At 36.6% G+C, this 14,166-nt stretch overlaps 1 protein-coding gene across 1 annotated transcript in view; it reads left to right on the plus strand.

The window, feature by feature from the left end:
• EDC3 (enhancer of mRNA decapping 3) overlaps nucleotides 1-14,166 on the plus strand; it is a 53,052-nt gene that overhangs the window by 11,773 nt on the left and 27,113 nt on the right. The window contains exons 2-3 of the mRNA XM_016144163.2: nucleotides 4,554-4,761; nucleotides 7,426-7,745. Coding sequence (XP_015999649.2) covers nucleotides 4,598-4,761; nucleotides 7,426-7,745 — 484 coding nt within the window. The 5' untranslated portion in view covers nucleotides 4,554-4,597. The remainder of the gene's footprint in view (nucleotides 1-4,553; nucleotides 4,762-7,425; nucleotides 7,746-14,166) is intronic.

The following is a 14,166-nucleotide window of genomic DNA, read 5'->3' on the forward strand; positions in this document are numbered from 1 at the left end:
TCAAAAATATTAGTGCACAATCACTACCAGGATGTTGACATTGGTATGATCAAGATACAGAACATTTTCATTACCCCAGGAATCCCTCGTGTTGCCTTTTATAGCCATACCTATTTCTCTCCTGCCTCCACCCTTTCCCTAACACCTAGGAACTGTAATATCTTCTCCATTTCTATAGTTTGTCATTCCAAGAGTGCTGCACAGATGGAATCATACAGGATGTAACCTTTTGAGATTGGCTTTTTTCACTTTTTCTTCATGGTTCGAATGTACCACAGTTTGTTTAACCATTCACCCTTTGAAAGTCACCTGGTTGTTTCTAGTTTGGGGTTATTAGGAGTAAACCTGATATAAACATTCATGTACTCATGTACGGGTTTTTGCATAAACAAGTCATCCTTTCTCTGGGATAGGTGGCCAGTAGCACATTTTCTGGGTCTTGTAGTAGTTGCATGTTTAGATTTTTTTTATGAATTGCTAAATTGTTTTCCAGAATGGCTGCACTATTTAATATTCCATCAGCAGTGTATGAGTGATCCAGTTTTTCATATGCTTGTTAGCACTTGGTGTTGTCAGCTCTTTTATTTTAGCCATTCTGGTAGGTATGTAGTTATATTTCATTGTGGTTCTAATTTGCATTTCCTTAATGGTTAATGATGAACATCTTTTCATGTGCCATCCGTGTATCTTTGTTGAAATACTTTTTTCTCATTTTTTGATTGGATTTTTTTCTTTTTTTTTTTTTACTATCGAGTCTTGAGAGGGTTTTTTGTTTTTGTTTTTACATATTTTAGTTGCTAGCCCTCTGTCATTTTTTCCCAGTCTGTAACTTTATTTTTTTAATCCTCCTAAAAGTCTTTGCAGAATAAAGGTTTTTAATTTTCAAGAAGTCCAGTTGATCAATTTCTCTTTTTATATATTGTGCTTTTGGTGTCAAGTCTTAGAACTCTTTGCCTCACCCTGGATCCCAAAGATTTCTCTTATGTTTTTCCTAAAAGTTCTATAGTTTGACATTTTACATTTAAGTTCAGGATTCATTATGAGTAAATATTTGTATAACTTATGAGATTTAGATCAAGGTTCATTTTTTTACTGATAGTTATCTATTTGTTCCAGTCCCATTTGTTGTAAAAGCTGTGTTGCTGCTGCTGCTGTTGAATTACTTTTGCACGTTGTCAGAAAATGAGTTCAGTATATTTGTGTGGTCTATTTCTGGGCTTTCAGTTTTGTTCCATTGATTTATGTATCTATCTTCCCACCAATATGAGTCTTGATTATTATACCTATAAGTCTTGAAATTGGGTAGAATAATTCCTCCCATTTTCTTGTAAAAATTAATTTAGCTATTTTAGTTACTTTGCCTTGCCATACAAATTTTAGAATAATCTTAAACAAAAAGTCTTGCTGGGATTTTGACAGGAATTGCATTAATCCTGTGTACTACTTTGAGAAGAATCGACATACTTACATATTGAGTCTTTCAATCCGTGAACAGGAAACAGATTTCCATATGCTCCCTGCCCCCACACAGGCATAGTGTCCCCAGTTATCAGCAGACCCCACCACAGTGGTACATTTGTTACAGTTCATGAACCTACACTGACACATCGTTATCACCCAAAGTCTATAGTTTATATTAATAAAGTTCACTCTTCATGTTGCACTTCTGTGGGTTTTGACAAATGTGTAATGACATGCATCTACCATTATAGTATCATACAGAATAGTTTCACTGTTCTAAAAATCTTCTCTGCTCTACCTGTTTATCCCTCCCTGTCCCCCAAAGCCCCTGGTCTTTTTACTGTCTTCATAGTTTTGCCTTCTCCAGAATGTCATATACTTGGAATCATACATTATGCAACCTTTTCAGATTGGCTTCTTTCACTTAGTAATACCCATTTAAATTTCCTCCACGTCTTCTCATGGTTTGATAGCTCATTTCTTTTTAGGGCTGAATAATATTCCATTGTCTAGATACGCCATAGTTGATTTACTGGAGGACATCTTTGTTGATTCCAAGTTTTGGCAGTTACGGATAAGGCTTTTATAAACATCCATTCTCATGTTTTTGTGTGGATTAAGTTTTTATTTCTCCCCTCTTTAATCCCCCCGCCCCCATACTTCCACCCCTGACCCATGGATGTTGCCATTTCCCCTTAAGAACTGGATCTCTGAAGGTGGGGCGTCTGCTCCTACACGCTTGCAGCGTGCACCTGGGACCTGGCGCACCCAGGGCCTGGTGCACCTAAGGCCTGGCACCCCCGGTGCACTCAGGGGGCCTGACGCACCCGGGGTCTGGTGCACCCGGGGTATGGTCTATGGCTCCACCTGGGGCGCAAACCTAGGACCTTCTGCATGCAAAGCAGACGTGGTAACCACTACATGATGGAGCCACCCTGGACATAACTTTTTGACTCTTGTGGGTAAATACCAAGGAGTGTGATTACTGGACCGTATGGTAAGGGTATATTTAGTGTTGTAAGGCACTGCCAAACTGTCTTCCAAAGTGACTGTACTGTTTTGCATTCTCTCTAGCAATGAGTGAGAGTTGCTGTTGATCTATTATCCTCACCAACATTTGATGTTTAGATGTCAGTGTTTTAGATTTTATCCACTCTAGTAGATGTGTAGTGGTAGTATTTCATTTTAATTTGCATTTTAATCACGACATAAGATGTGGAGCAAGTTTTCATATGCTTATTTGCCATCTGTGTATCTTCTTTGGTGAGGTGTCTGTCCAGATATTTTGCCCATTTTTTAAATTAAGTTGTTCATTTTCTGTTGAGAGTTTAAGAGTTCTTTTATAAGTGTTGAAAACCCAGAATCTACAACCAAGAGTACTTTATCCAGCAAAGCTATCATTTAGAGTCGAAGGATAGATAAAGAGCTTCCCAGACAAAAATAAGCTAAAGGAATTCATCAACACCAAACTAGTATTGCAGGAATTGCTGGAGAGACTTCTTTAAGAAGAAAAACCATTGAGGCAATTATAAGCGCAGCATTTGTGGATTGCTTGCTGAATCTTAACAGGTGGCCCGAAGGGGCATATGCTGGGGCTAAACTTGGCCTTCAGCTGAACCCCTCTCAGGACTGTGCTGCTGGACACCTACTATTCAAAGTCACATTAATAAGAAAAGGAGACTTAAGAGCTTTGCTTAGTACCTAGAAACAGACGTGGAAAGGCAGCAAAAGAAAGCATATGAGAGAACAGAACAGAGATCCAGGAATAATGGAGTCAAGCAATCAACAGATGCAAAGTTCAAAACACTGGTTATAAAGATGGTCAGCTGTTTAAGAGTTCTTTATATACTCTGGGTAACAGACCTTCATCCGATATGTCTTTTGCAAATACTTTCTCTCAGTATATGGCTTGTCTTCTCATTGTCTTGAAAAATTCAGTATTTAAGATAGATATAAAGCTATTCAGATTTTCTGTTTCTTTTTGTATCAGTTTTGGTAACTTGTGTTTCCAAGAATTTCTCTGTTTCATCTAAGTTGTCAGATTTACCGGGACGAAGTAATCTTTTTAAAGCCTGTGATGTGTCTTTATTTATTCCTGATATAGACAATATGTTTTATCCTTTTTTTCTTGGTTAGTTAAGGATTTATTAACTTTACTATTTTTAAAGAACTAAATTTGAGTTTTATTTATTTTTGTTTAGTTCATCGATTTCTACTTTTTATTTCCTTTCTAACAACTTTAGGCTAATTTGCTTTTTTCCATAGCTTTATAAAGTGGACTCTTCAATCATTGGTTTCAAACCTTTCTCCTTTACTAGTATAATCATTTAAAGCTATAATTTTCCTTTTAAGCACCTTTTTAAGTGCATTCCATAAATGTATTTTCATTATCACTGAGTTTGAACTATTTTCTAACTTCCCTTTTGAGTTCTTCCTTGACCCATAGGTTATTTAGAAATTTCTAGCTTAATTTCCAAATATTTGAGATACCTTATTATCAATGTCAAGTTGAATTCTTTTGTGGACAAAGAATATACTCTGATTTCAGTCCTTTGGAATGAATTGATACTAGTTTAAGGCCCAGCATATGTTGGTTAGCCCTCCATGTGGACTTGAAGAGAATATATATTCTGTAGTTGTTAAGTAGAGTGTTCTATAATGCCTACTCTTTAAAATGTCAGCTCTATAATGCCTACTCTTTAAAATGGCAGTTGTTTAAAAAAAATTTTGTCCAGAATTTATCATAACCATCAGCAAGAGGATTAGTCTGATATGAGGTACTCTGACATTACCAATATTATTTTTTACATAGTATTTGTATATAATATAAACATATATAATCTCTGAAAGCATTCTGAAGTAAGATATTAAGATATAATAGGTTATAAACAGGTTATAGTTTGCATGATTTGATACCTGGGAAAATATTATCTTTATCCAGTACATTTATTTTAAAGCCAATTGAATGATCTTTATGTATATTAAATGATCAGTTAAGGATGTGGCAGAATGTGTGTTATTAAGCAACACCTGATACAGAGCCTGACATAATTCTTTACTGAATTTAATTAAAGATTTGTCTGTTTCTCAAGGTACACTGCTTAGTTTCTTTCCACGGTGGTCTCACATCTGAAACATGGCCACAGATTGGCTGGGCAGTATTGTGTCCATCAACTGTGGGGATAGCTTGGGTGTATATCAAGGAAGAGTGTCAGCAGTGGATCAGGTCAGCCAGACCATTTCTCTCACCCGGCCTTTCCACAATGGAGTGAAGTGCCTTGTGCCAGAAGTCACCTTCAGGTGAGTATCCTGACTGATTCTTCCAAATCTAATTTGGTAGTTTGTGGAGCTTGAAGCTAGGCCTGACTGCTAATATTCTCTTGCATAGGGCTGCTTTTGAGTAGAGTCCTGTCAGAGGTGAGGTTTTACGGTATTAGATTTTACAGCCCTGCTGCTATTTCAGCAGAGACTTTATGTAATATCTTTGAGCTAATGATTTAGGGTTTGTGAAACATTTTTCTTATTTCTTACCAAGTGTGCAGTATTATGTTATTTAAATGTGTCAAATTCAGAATAACCTTTCTGTTTTATGGTTTCAAATTTTCTTAGTTTTGTATCGTTTGTGCTTTCTTAATCTAAGGTTTTTATTGATTTTCCCCCTCACAAATATATTTCTCTTTGAAGGTTTGTATTATAATTTATCTACAGAAGCACACTGTAGTGTGTGCCAGTAGAAGCCAGTAGCTAAAGTCTTTAGTTATAGGAATGTATTTTTCTTAGTGTTTGCCAACATATCTCAAGTTCAGCTGTTGTCTGCACCAGTTTGGCAGACTTATGTTAAAAAAAAAAAAAAAAAAAAAACATTGTCAGGAGCTTCCTTGACTTTATGAACAATACTCACACATAACCTTTTCTGTAGATACATCCATTCTTATTTCTTACGCCCTCTGAAGTCTCAGTAGAAGAAATACTCTGTGTTCTGGGCTCATTTTATCATGTATGCTTTATGTACCATCCTTTTCTATTTCCTTTGAGACCCTGCTCCATCTTTTTTTGTCTGCGGTTTCATCCTTGATACTGTCTCTCTCCTCTCCACAATCTGACATTCCCAGGTCCCAGGCCTCCCCTGTAGTTCAAACACTCCCCCCACCCAACACACACACACTTGCATTTGTAACTGTCATTTCCTTCTCTTTATATGGATAATTTTTTTCAGAGCAAAATAGTCTGCCTTCATCTCCTTTGTGACCTCATTCTCTAGTTCCTCCTTACTCCACCATTATCTTTTTTCTAACTTTACCATCTTGGTCAACTAGCTCTTGCCAAGGTTACAAATGACCCAGTTGACAAATTTAGTGGCAGTGTCTCAATTATAATCTTATTCAAATGTTCCCTAACTGTTGAAATACCCTCTTTTAGTTTTTCTAGTTTCTCTAGTCACCCTGTTGGGTTGTTGTTGTTGTTGTTGTTTTGTTTTTTGGTTTTTGTTTTTTTGGTTTTTGTGTTTTCACATATATTCATGTGTTAAGTTTGGTGTACTCAAATTTCTATCTTTGATTCTTTTCTCATTATGTACTCTAGGCAATCTCATGTGTACCCTCTTATACATCAGTAAGACCCTAAATCTTTTTTTAGTAGTAATAATAAACATTTATTGAATTCTTACTAAATTTTAGACTTAATGATTTCCATATATCATATTTATCCCCATAAAAATATTTATAAACTGTTATTGTTATTACTGATAACTTCTGTTTGTCTATACCAGATCTTTAATTTAGAACCACTTTCCGAGCTCCACACACTGGTCATTTCCAGGTTGATATCCTACAAGATATCTTAAATTTAAGATTTCAAAAGTATTGGTGACAGAAAGAAATCTAACTATGGGAGATGAACTCACAGTGTAAATATATATGTATGTCTTACTGTTAAAAAAAAGAAAGATTTCCAAAGGTGAACTCATTATGTTATCTGCAGGTTTCTTCTTCCAGAGGTCTACTGTTAGTAGGTGATTAATGATACCTTTCACTCAAGTTAAAACTTAATCATAATAAATTCTTCTTTCTCTTTGATCCTCATGTTCACTTAGTCACCAGATCTTGTGGATTCCAAATGTTTCTTTGTTTTACCCTCCCTCTTCCCTTTGCTTTGACATTTGCCCTGTTCATCACCTCATTTCTTGCCTGGTCTCCTAACTTGTGCTTTTGCCTCTAGTTTCTCCACCTTCCCTATGGCCACTAGAAAAATCCAGTGTTGTTGTAACCTGGTCCCTGATTACCTCCACAGCTTTACCTCCTGATGACCCTCTAACAAACATCCTTCCCTTTAGTCACATAACATTTGCAGTTCTTTAAGAGGGCCACATTTTTGTCTCTGCGCCTTGGCCTGAGATGCCTCTCCTGCTTGGCCAACTCTTATTTTCTCTACCCACCCAGACTGGTGTATATGTTTCATCCATCTCTGCCAAATTAACTTTTGTATTTTTCTTTTGGGGTCTCTAGTCTCCTGTGCATACCTTCTTACAGTATTTACCACTTTTGATTGTGTTCTTGTCTTTTCCACTGATTAGATTGTGAGTTCTTTGTGGCATGTATTGCTTTTTATCTCTATATACCCCATTCTTAGCACAAGGCTTACTACACATAGTGAGTACCCTATATATGCCTACTGAATGAGCAAGTGAGTGAATGAATGAAAAGAAGCTATTCAACATTCGGAAATCTAAGATGCTAATGACAGTTTTGTGATTAACAATAGGGCTCTTTAAAGGGCAGGGCTGTGTCAGTTGAATGTTGGTGGCTGTGCCGTGTCTTTAAGTGCTCTACCACCTTGCCTAGTTTTTGCCGTTGATAACTCTTTGAAATACAGCCCTGCAAAGTGTAGCTGGTTGCTGTTGATTTCAGTTTCATTGTTGTTATCATTATTGTAGTTTTGAGACTTGGATTCTTTTGTGTATTTCAGGGCAGGTGACATTACAGAATTAAAAATTCTGGAGATACCAGGTCCTGGAGAAAACCAGCATCTTGGAGATCTTCATCAGACAGAATTAGGCTCCTCTGGTGTTGGATACCAAGTGGGTATCAATCAGAATGGCACGGGCAGGTTGGTCAAGAAGCCATCCTCTTCCAGCAGTGCCCCTCAGAACATCCCTAAAAGGACAGATGCAAAGCACCAAGATGCTGCCGTTTCCCCCCAGCAGCAGCAGTGCTCCAAGAGCTATGTGGACAGGCACGTGGAGCCCTTGAGTCAGTCCAAAAGTTTCCGTCGTCGGCACAACTCTTGTAAGTTGGAGCAAATTGGTCTTTCTTTTTAATCTAATGTTTGAGGGCTGTAAGTTCTTACCCATTGCTATTTTGTAAACAAGTCCTTTGTTATCCTAAGAAAAAGGGACGCTGGCAGAGCTTCACAAAAATACAGCCTGATTCTCTTGTTCCTGGGCTATTTCTTCAAGATATTAAGGGAAAGGAAATAAGCTGTTAGAGACTCACATTGGTTCCCTGCCCTCTCCTACCATTTACTTCCATTTCTTCAAGAAAAGTCAGTAACCTGCCTAGAGTTCACATACACAAAAATGATGTGTTAATCTGGTAACTGATTGTCATAGTGATGTCTGAGTTGAACCTGCATTTGGGCTGTTCCAAAAGATTCTTGATAATTTGGCTCCTATCCTCAATTAGCTAAGAGGAAGGGACTGGCCAAGATGTCTCTGGGATCTCACAGTTTCTCACAGACTGACAATTGTCAGTTTGCTGTACTCACTGTCCCTACTGGCACATCCAGGAGAGCATGCACTGGAGTGTGTGTGTTGATGTCCAGTTTTGTTTGGTACTAGCAAATTACTGAATGCCATTTGCTCATTATGGAACCATAATTAATTCACTGGAATCTGATATGCTCTTTAACATATTCACTAAAATAATTTTATAATAGTGAGTTATAACAGATTCACTAGAATCTGTGCAGCATCTTTGTCAGGGGCAAACATTTTTAAATTTTGAAAATACCTGATTCTGTGAATCAGCTATTGGAATTTTGATAATTAAAACAATGTATTTCAAGGCACTTTCCTTCAGTGCTTCTTAAGTAACTTTATAAATTGACAATGATTGAAATCCTGAGACTGAAGTCGAATTGTTACTTCTGTATCCTTCAAAAAACTGTAGAATGCTTGGCTAGAAAATGATCCTTTCCATTTAGACTTGCTTTATTCTCTCTTTAAAAAAACAAAAACAAAACTTTCATCTCCACTGAAAGTATTCACTTATTTGTTAAAAGTTCAAATAGTCAAGCAGCTTAAAATCTCATGCACTTGGAGATAATCTTTAAACAATTTAGGTATTATTTTTTCTACATATTTTTCTCCGTATCATTAACATCTTACGTTAATGAACATTTGTTACAATTAATCAACTGGTATTGATACATTATTATTAATTAAAGCCTATTTTTTATTCAGATTGCCTTGGTTTTTACCTAATGTCTTTGTTGCAGGCTCCCATCCAGCATACCACATTATGTTTAGTAGTCATGTCTCCTCTTGGCTCTGATGGTTTCGCAGTTTCATTGTTTTTGATAACCTAGACAATTTTGATGAGTACTGTCATGTATTTTGTAGAATACTCCTCAATTGATATTTGATATTTTTCTTGTGACTAGAGTAGGGTTACGTGTTTTGGGGTATAAAGTGCCGTTTTCATTACATCATATCAAGGATATTTGCTTTCGACATGGTTTATGAATGACTTTTGATGTTGACCTTGGTTGTCTGGCTGTGGTAGTTTGTATTAGATTTCGTCTGTAAAGTTACTCCTCTTCTCCCCTTTCCATACTGTGGTCTTTGGAAGGAAGTCATTATGAGCAGCCCACACCTAAGGAATGGGGAGTTATACAGAGTATTTATATAAATCATTTGGAATTCTTCTGCACCAGAGATTTCTCCCCCATGTATTTATTTATGCAATCATTTATTTTTATCAGTATGGACTCATAAGTACTTATTTTATACTTAGGGTTAAATTCAATACTGCTTTATTTTAGTGCTCATTATTTCAGCTTTGGCTACTGTTAGCTCTTTCAGTTGACTACTGTATCCCTTCAAATATGCCCCCATTGCATGCACTTTGACATGTACTGCTTGTGGATTCCATCCACCCCCCCCGCCCCCCCCCCCGCCCCCGCCACCAGTACTTCTTTATTTTCTGGTATTGCAAGATGCTTCAGGTTTATCTTCTGTGTTTCCTGCCCCAGTCCTAGAATCAGCCATGTCTCCAAGGAGTTCTGATTCCTTTTATTGGAGAATAGTGTTACAAACCATGATCTGGGTGCTAGGTGTGCTCATTGCTACTGGGTGTTGCCCTTTCAGCTGACAGAGCAAGGAAATATATATGTATGCTTAACCAGATTATATACACATACCTATAAATATTTCTGTATGTAATCTTCTGTACTATATGAAGCTAAATATGAGTTTATAGTCATGTTTCCAATTTAAATCCAGTACCACGCGAATCATTCTAGCTTCCTCATCTGTAACCTCTCCAACAGTGAGAAACCTGTCTCTTAACCATCTGCCATCCATTGACTTAAATTACTCAATTCCAATATTCCTATATAGCAGTATCAGAATTAACTAACCCCCTGACTCCTTCTTTGACTTTGTTTCATACATTTATAACAAATTGTCGCATTTCTGCATTCCATCCTGTGGTCCTCCAGCCTCCACAGTGATGTTTTTTTTTTAAATATGCATATATTAAATCTCATTCATGGTGCTTTTAAAGTTCTTTTGGTTTGAACAAAGACATAGTATCTTCTATTCATCATTACAGTATACAGAACTGTTTCACCTGTTCAGTCCATTCTTTTTTCCTTCCACGACCTCTCTTTCTTGCCCCAGCAACAACTGATCTTTTTACCATCTCCATTGTTTTGCCTTTTTTCATAGAATATCACATAAAATCATACAGTATGGTAGCCTTTTTAGATTGTCTCCTTTCACTTAACAATATGTGTTTAAGATTCATCCATGGTTTTGTGTGAACATAAGTTTTCAAATCAGTTGTGTAAATACCTAAGTGTAGGATTGCTCGATGTTATGGTAAAACTATCAGGTTTTTTTTCTAGTTTTGTTGTTGTTGTTGTTGTTACTAACAATTAACAGCAGCTCTTGAAAGAGTGTAGTTAACTTCAAAACAAATTATTTGATCTTAAACAAGTCACCTCTGGTATGTTATAAAGCATAGTCACGCTCAAAAGTATATCTTGGTTGATTCTGCTTCTAGCTTTTGCCATTTGGTCCATTCCCTTCTCCTAGATTATTAACTGCACATAAATAAAATAAAGAGATCATGGGCAGAAAAATGTTATTCTCTTTCAGAGAACTTCTTTTGAATCCAGAGTGGAAAACATCTCTGGCCTGGGAATTTGATCATGAAATGTGGCTCAGAATTGATTTGTGAAAGAAGGTAGAGTTACATCTATTTATATGTTCAGTGAGCCCTGTAAAATGAGCAGAAAAGTCTGCCAGAGTTTGACTTACTTAGTATTTCTGTAAATTTTAAGGATTCCAAGGAAATAGATTTTTTTCCCCACCACAATTGTAATGTAGGTTATCAATGTTTTCCTCACTGATGAAAAAAATGGAGATTAAGTATATTTTTTTTCATTAAAAATCTGTAAATAGAATTTCTTCTGGTATATGTACATTGATGTTGAGACTAATAGATTGATAAAGCTATAGGAATGTAATCTCTTCAGTTCTGATTTTTAAGTGTTCTTTCAAGGTTTGTAATGAATTGTTGAGTGATTTGTTGGTTCTAGTTACCTAATCCAATATTAATGAGTTAGCACAAGCAGATTTTAATCTCTTCCTTTAGGTGTGAGGGGGCAGTTATAAAGAATAGCTTCTATGTCCTTGGTCATTGAACTGACCACTCAGAATATTTTCAAGTAGATGGTTGGAACATCAGTCCCAGGGAGCAGAGGAGAACCACTTGAGGTCTGCTAAGGGTACAGGTTTGTGTATGGTCTGTTCAGTGTGACAGTGAGCCCACCATCTGAGGTCAGAAAGTTGTTTTTTGCCAAGTTTTCCTGGTCCTACTGAGGTCCTGCTGGGACTTCTTAACCTCTTTGAATGTGCTTCATTTTTTCCAACACACTTGAAAATCTTGGTGCTGCTGCTGGAGCCCAGGAGTTGACATTACCAGGGCCTAGAATTGGGAAGTTGAAAAGAAGGTCCCAGATGTTTTCAGGCACCTCCTCATGAATCCTGTTGAATCTGGCACTAAAACATTTGCAATTTGGCCTCCAGGTGCCCTTTAGCGTGCTAAGTTTAGGACACAATTTCCCTTTATAATATATATGTGACAAAAATCAATGAGTGGCATGAGGGTTACACAACAGTGGGCCCTTGTAATTGAAAGGTAAAAACATCTGGGAAGCACTGTTTACCTTTTCCAAGGGAAGTGCTTTTCTCTCCCAGTGGCCAAAAGCCACTTTAATACAGAATCAAACCCTTTGTGCTGGGTAAGCCAGATATTGGGACCGCTTTTTCATCTAGGATTTCCCAATATTTGTGTTAAAGTATGAGGAAAGGGAAGAATAAGAGACAACTGAACATGTTACCCTGCCTTTCGTTTATTTTATTTTCTCTTATCTTTCTCTTGATGACCTTTGATGTCAATATTTTCTCTCGGAAATATTTTTTCACTCTCTGCTTTCATGACAAGTATTTGAAACATAGCTGATCCTCAGTGTATATTTATCAAATGAATCAATGGAAGATCTGTATTCAGATGGAGCACAAGAAAATACCCGATACCTTTTAAAGACACACCCCTCGGTTTGGTTGCAAGTTATGTTTGAGGAGTCCTATGGCCAAGCCAGAAATGGCTTCCCATTTTGCTTTTTTACCCTGCCTTCTCTCCCATTAATTGCTTGTCTTTGTCTGTCATTGATTAAACGTCTTTCCTCTGAGGCCCTTGTCTCATACTCCTTGTATTGTTGTTGACAACTTCATCTTCCCGTCCTTTCAGTCACGTAACGTACTTGGCATAGTTTTTGATGGTTTTCTTTCTTATAGTTAATCTCAAGTTGCCTTTTCTTCATGACCTTTTAGACTTTTAACTTTTGTTGTTTGGGTTTTTTTTTTTAACTTTTGTTGTATGGTTTTTCTTCACTTACACAAATTTGTATACTTATGGTAGACTAGCCATAGTGTTGGGTGACAAGTCTGAATTACATAGTTTTTCCCATTGTCAGCTTACATGCTCCTTGGAAAGTTAACGTGAGAACACTGGTAACTATAGAAGAAATTAGATAGTATAAAGTAAGTGCTAGATGAATGGTGCCCACACTGCTACAAGTTGTCCAGTGGTAGTGATTTTTCAGCTGAAGTAATCAAAAATGGTGTCTTTAGGCTGAGTCTATAACAATAAAAATGAGAAGTAACTTAAAAGTTTATCAGTAGGTATGGTATATATATATCAATATGGTGTCTCTAATTTATACAGTCATAAAAAATATTTGGAGAAGTCTTTTATGAAACAGGAAGAAGCTCCTAAGCAAGAAAGCAGGATACAAAACTTCATAAATGAGGGATGCATATTTTTGACTAAAAGGAAATACATTAGAATGTTAAGTGAATATCTGTAATTTTCTATATATTTTCGCATTATATCCTATGGACATTTATTAACAAAAAGATAGTTTTAAAGAAAGAATACTTATTTCCTGATGCTTTCAAATTCTGGGTTTTTGTTTGTTTGTTTGTTTACCATTCTGCTTTGTTGAATGAGTTTTTTGCTTTTGCTTGGTATGCTCATTTCTAGACATGATCCTCTCCACTAGTTCTTTTAACTTGGCCTGGGTCTATCAGTTACATGGTTTCCCTACTCTTGTTTTCACTTTTTATATGTGGAAATAGTGTGGAATTGGGAATCTCATAGATCAAAGTTCATATCCTAACTCAGTATTTATTAGCTATGTAAATTTGGAGCACTCTTAGTTTCCTCATATGTAGAGTGGTTAGGTTTAATCAGGTTGTTTTGAAGGCAAACTGAGATAATGTATATATATTAAAGCCTTGGATGGTGTCAGGCACATAGGTTCTGCAAGAAAACAAGTGGGGGGTCCCTAGTGTCTTTCTTCATTTACTCTCAACTAGTAATTAACGTAGACAATAATAACCATCCTAAAGTATTTTCACTTTTCTCTAATACCTTTTTAATGCTTTACCGTATTATAAGAGTTAATGAAGTAATCTTTGTGAAAAAGCTCATGGCAAATGTTAAAGTACTAAACAGATTATATCAGCTAGCACTCTGATTATAATAGAAAACCCTACCCAGTGGCTTAGATAATCAAGAAGGTGTCACAGTAAGTCAGAGGTTGGACATTTCCTGGTATAAGACATCAGGGCTTCAGCTTTGTTTCTCTGAAGCTCTCCTTTGTGTATTGGCTTTGTCCTCAAATTGATTACTTGGTGGCTCCATCAGTTCCCTGTGTCTAATCAAGATTTAACATTCTTCAAAAGGAGAAAAGACACCATCTCTTCCAGTGTATCATCTTTGACGTAGTTTCTCAACTTCATTACTCTTAATATTTTGGGCCAGATAATTTTTTTTTTTTGATGGTGGACTGTCCTGTGCATTGTAAGATGGTTAGCAGCATCCCTGACTTCTACCTGCTAGATGCCAGTAGCCC

This window comes from Rousettus aegyptiacus, unplaced genomic scaffold, assembly GCF_014176215.1.
Source record: "Rousettus aegyptiacus isolate mRouAeg1 unplaced genomic scaffold, mRouAeg1.p scaffold_m13_p_3, whole genome shotgun sequence".
NCBI lineage: Eukaryota > Metazoa > Chordata > Mammalia > Chiroptera > Pteropodidae > Rousettus > Rousettus aegyptiacus.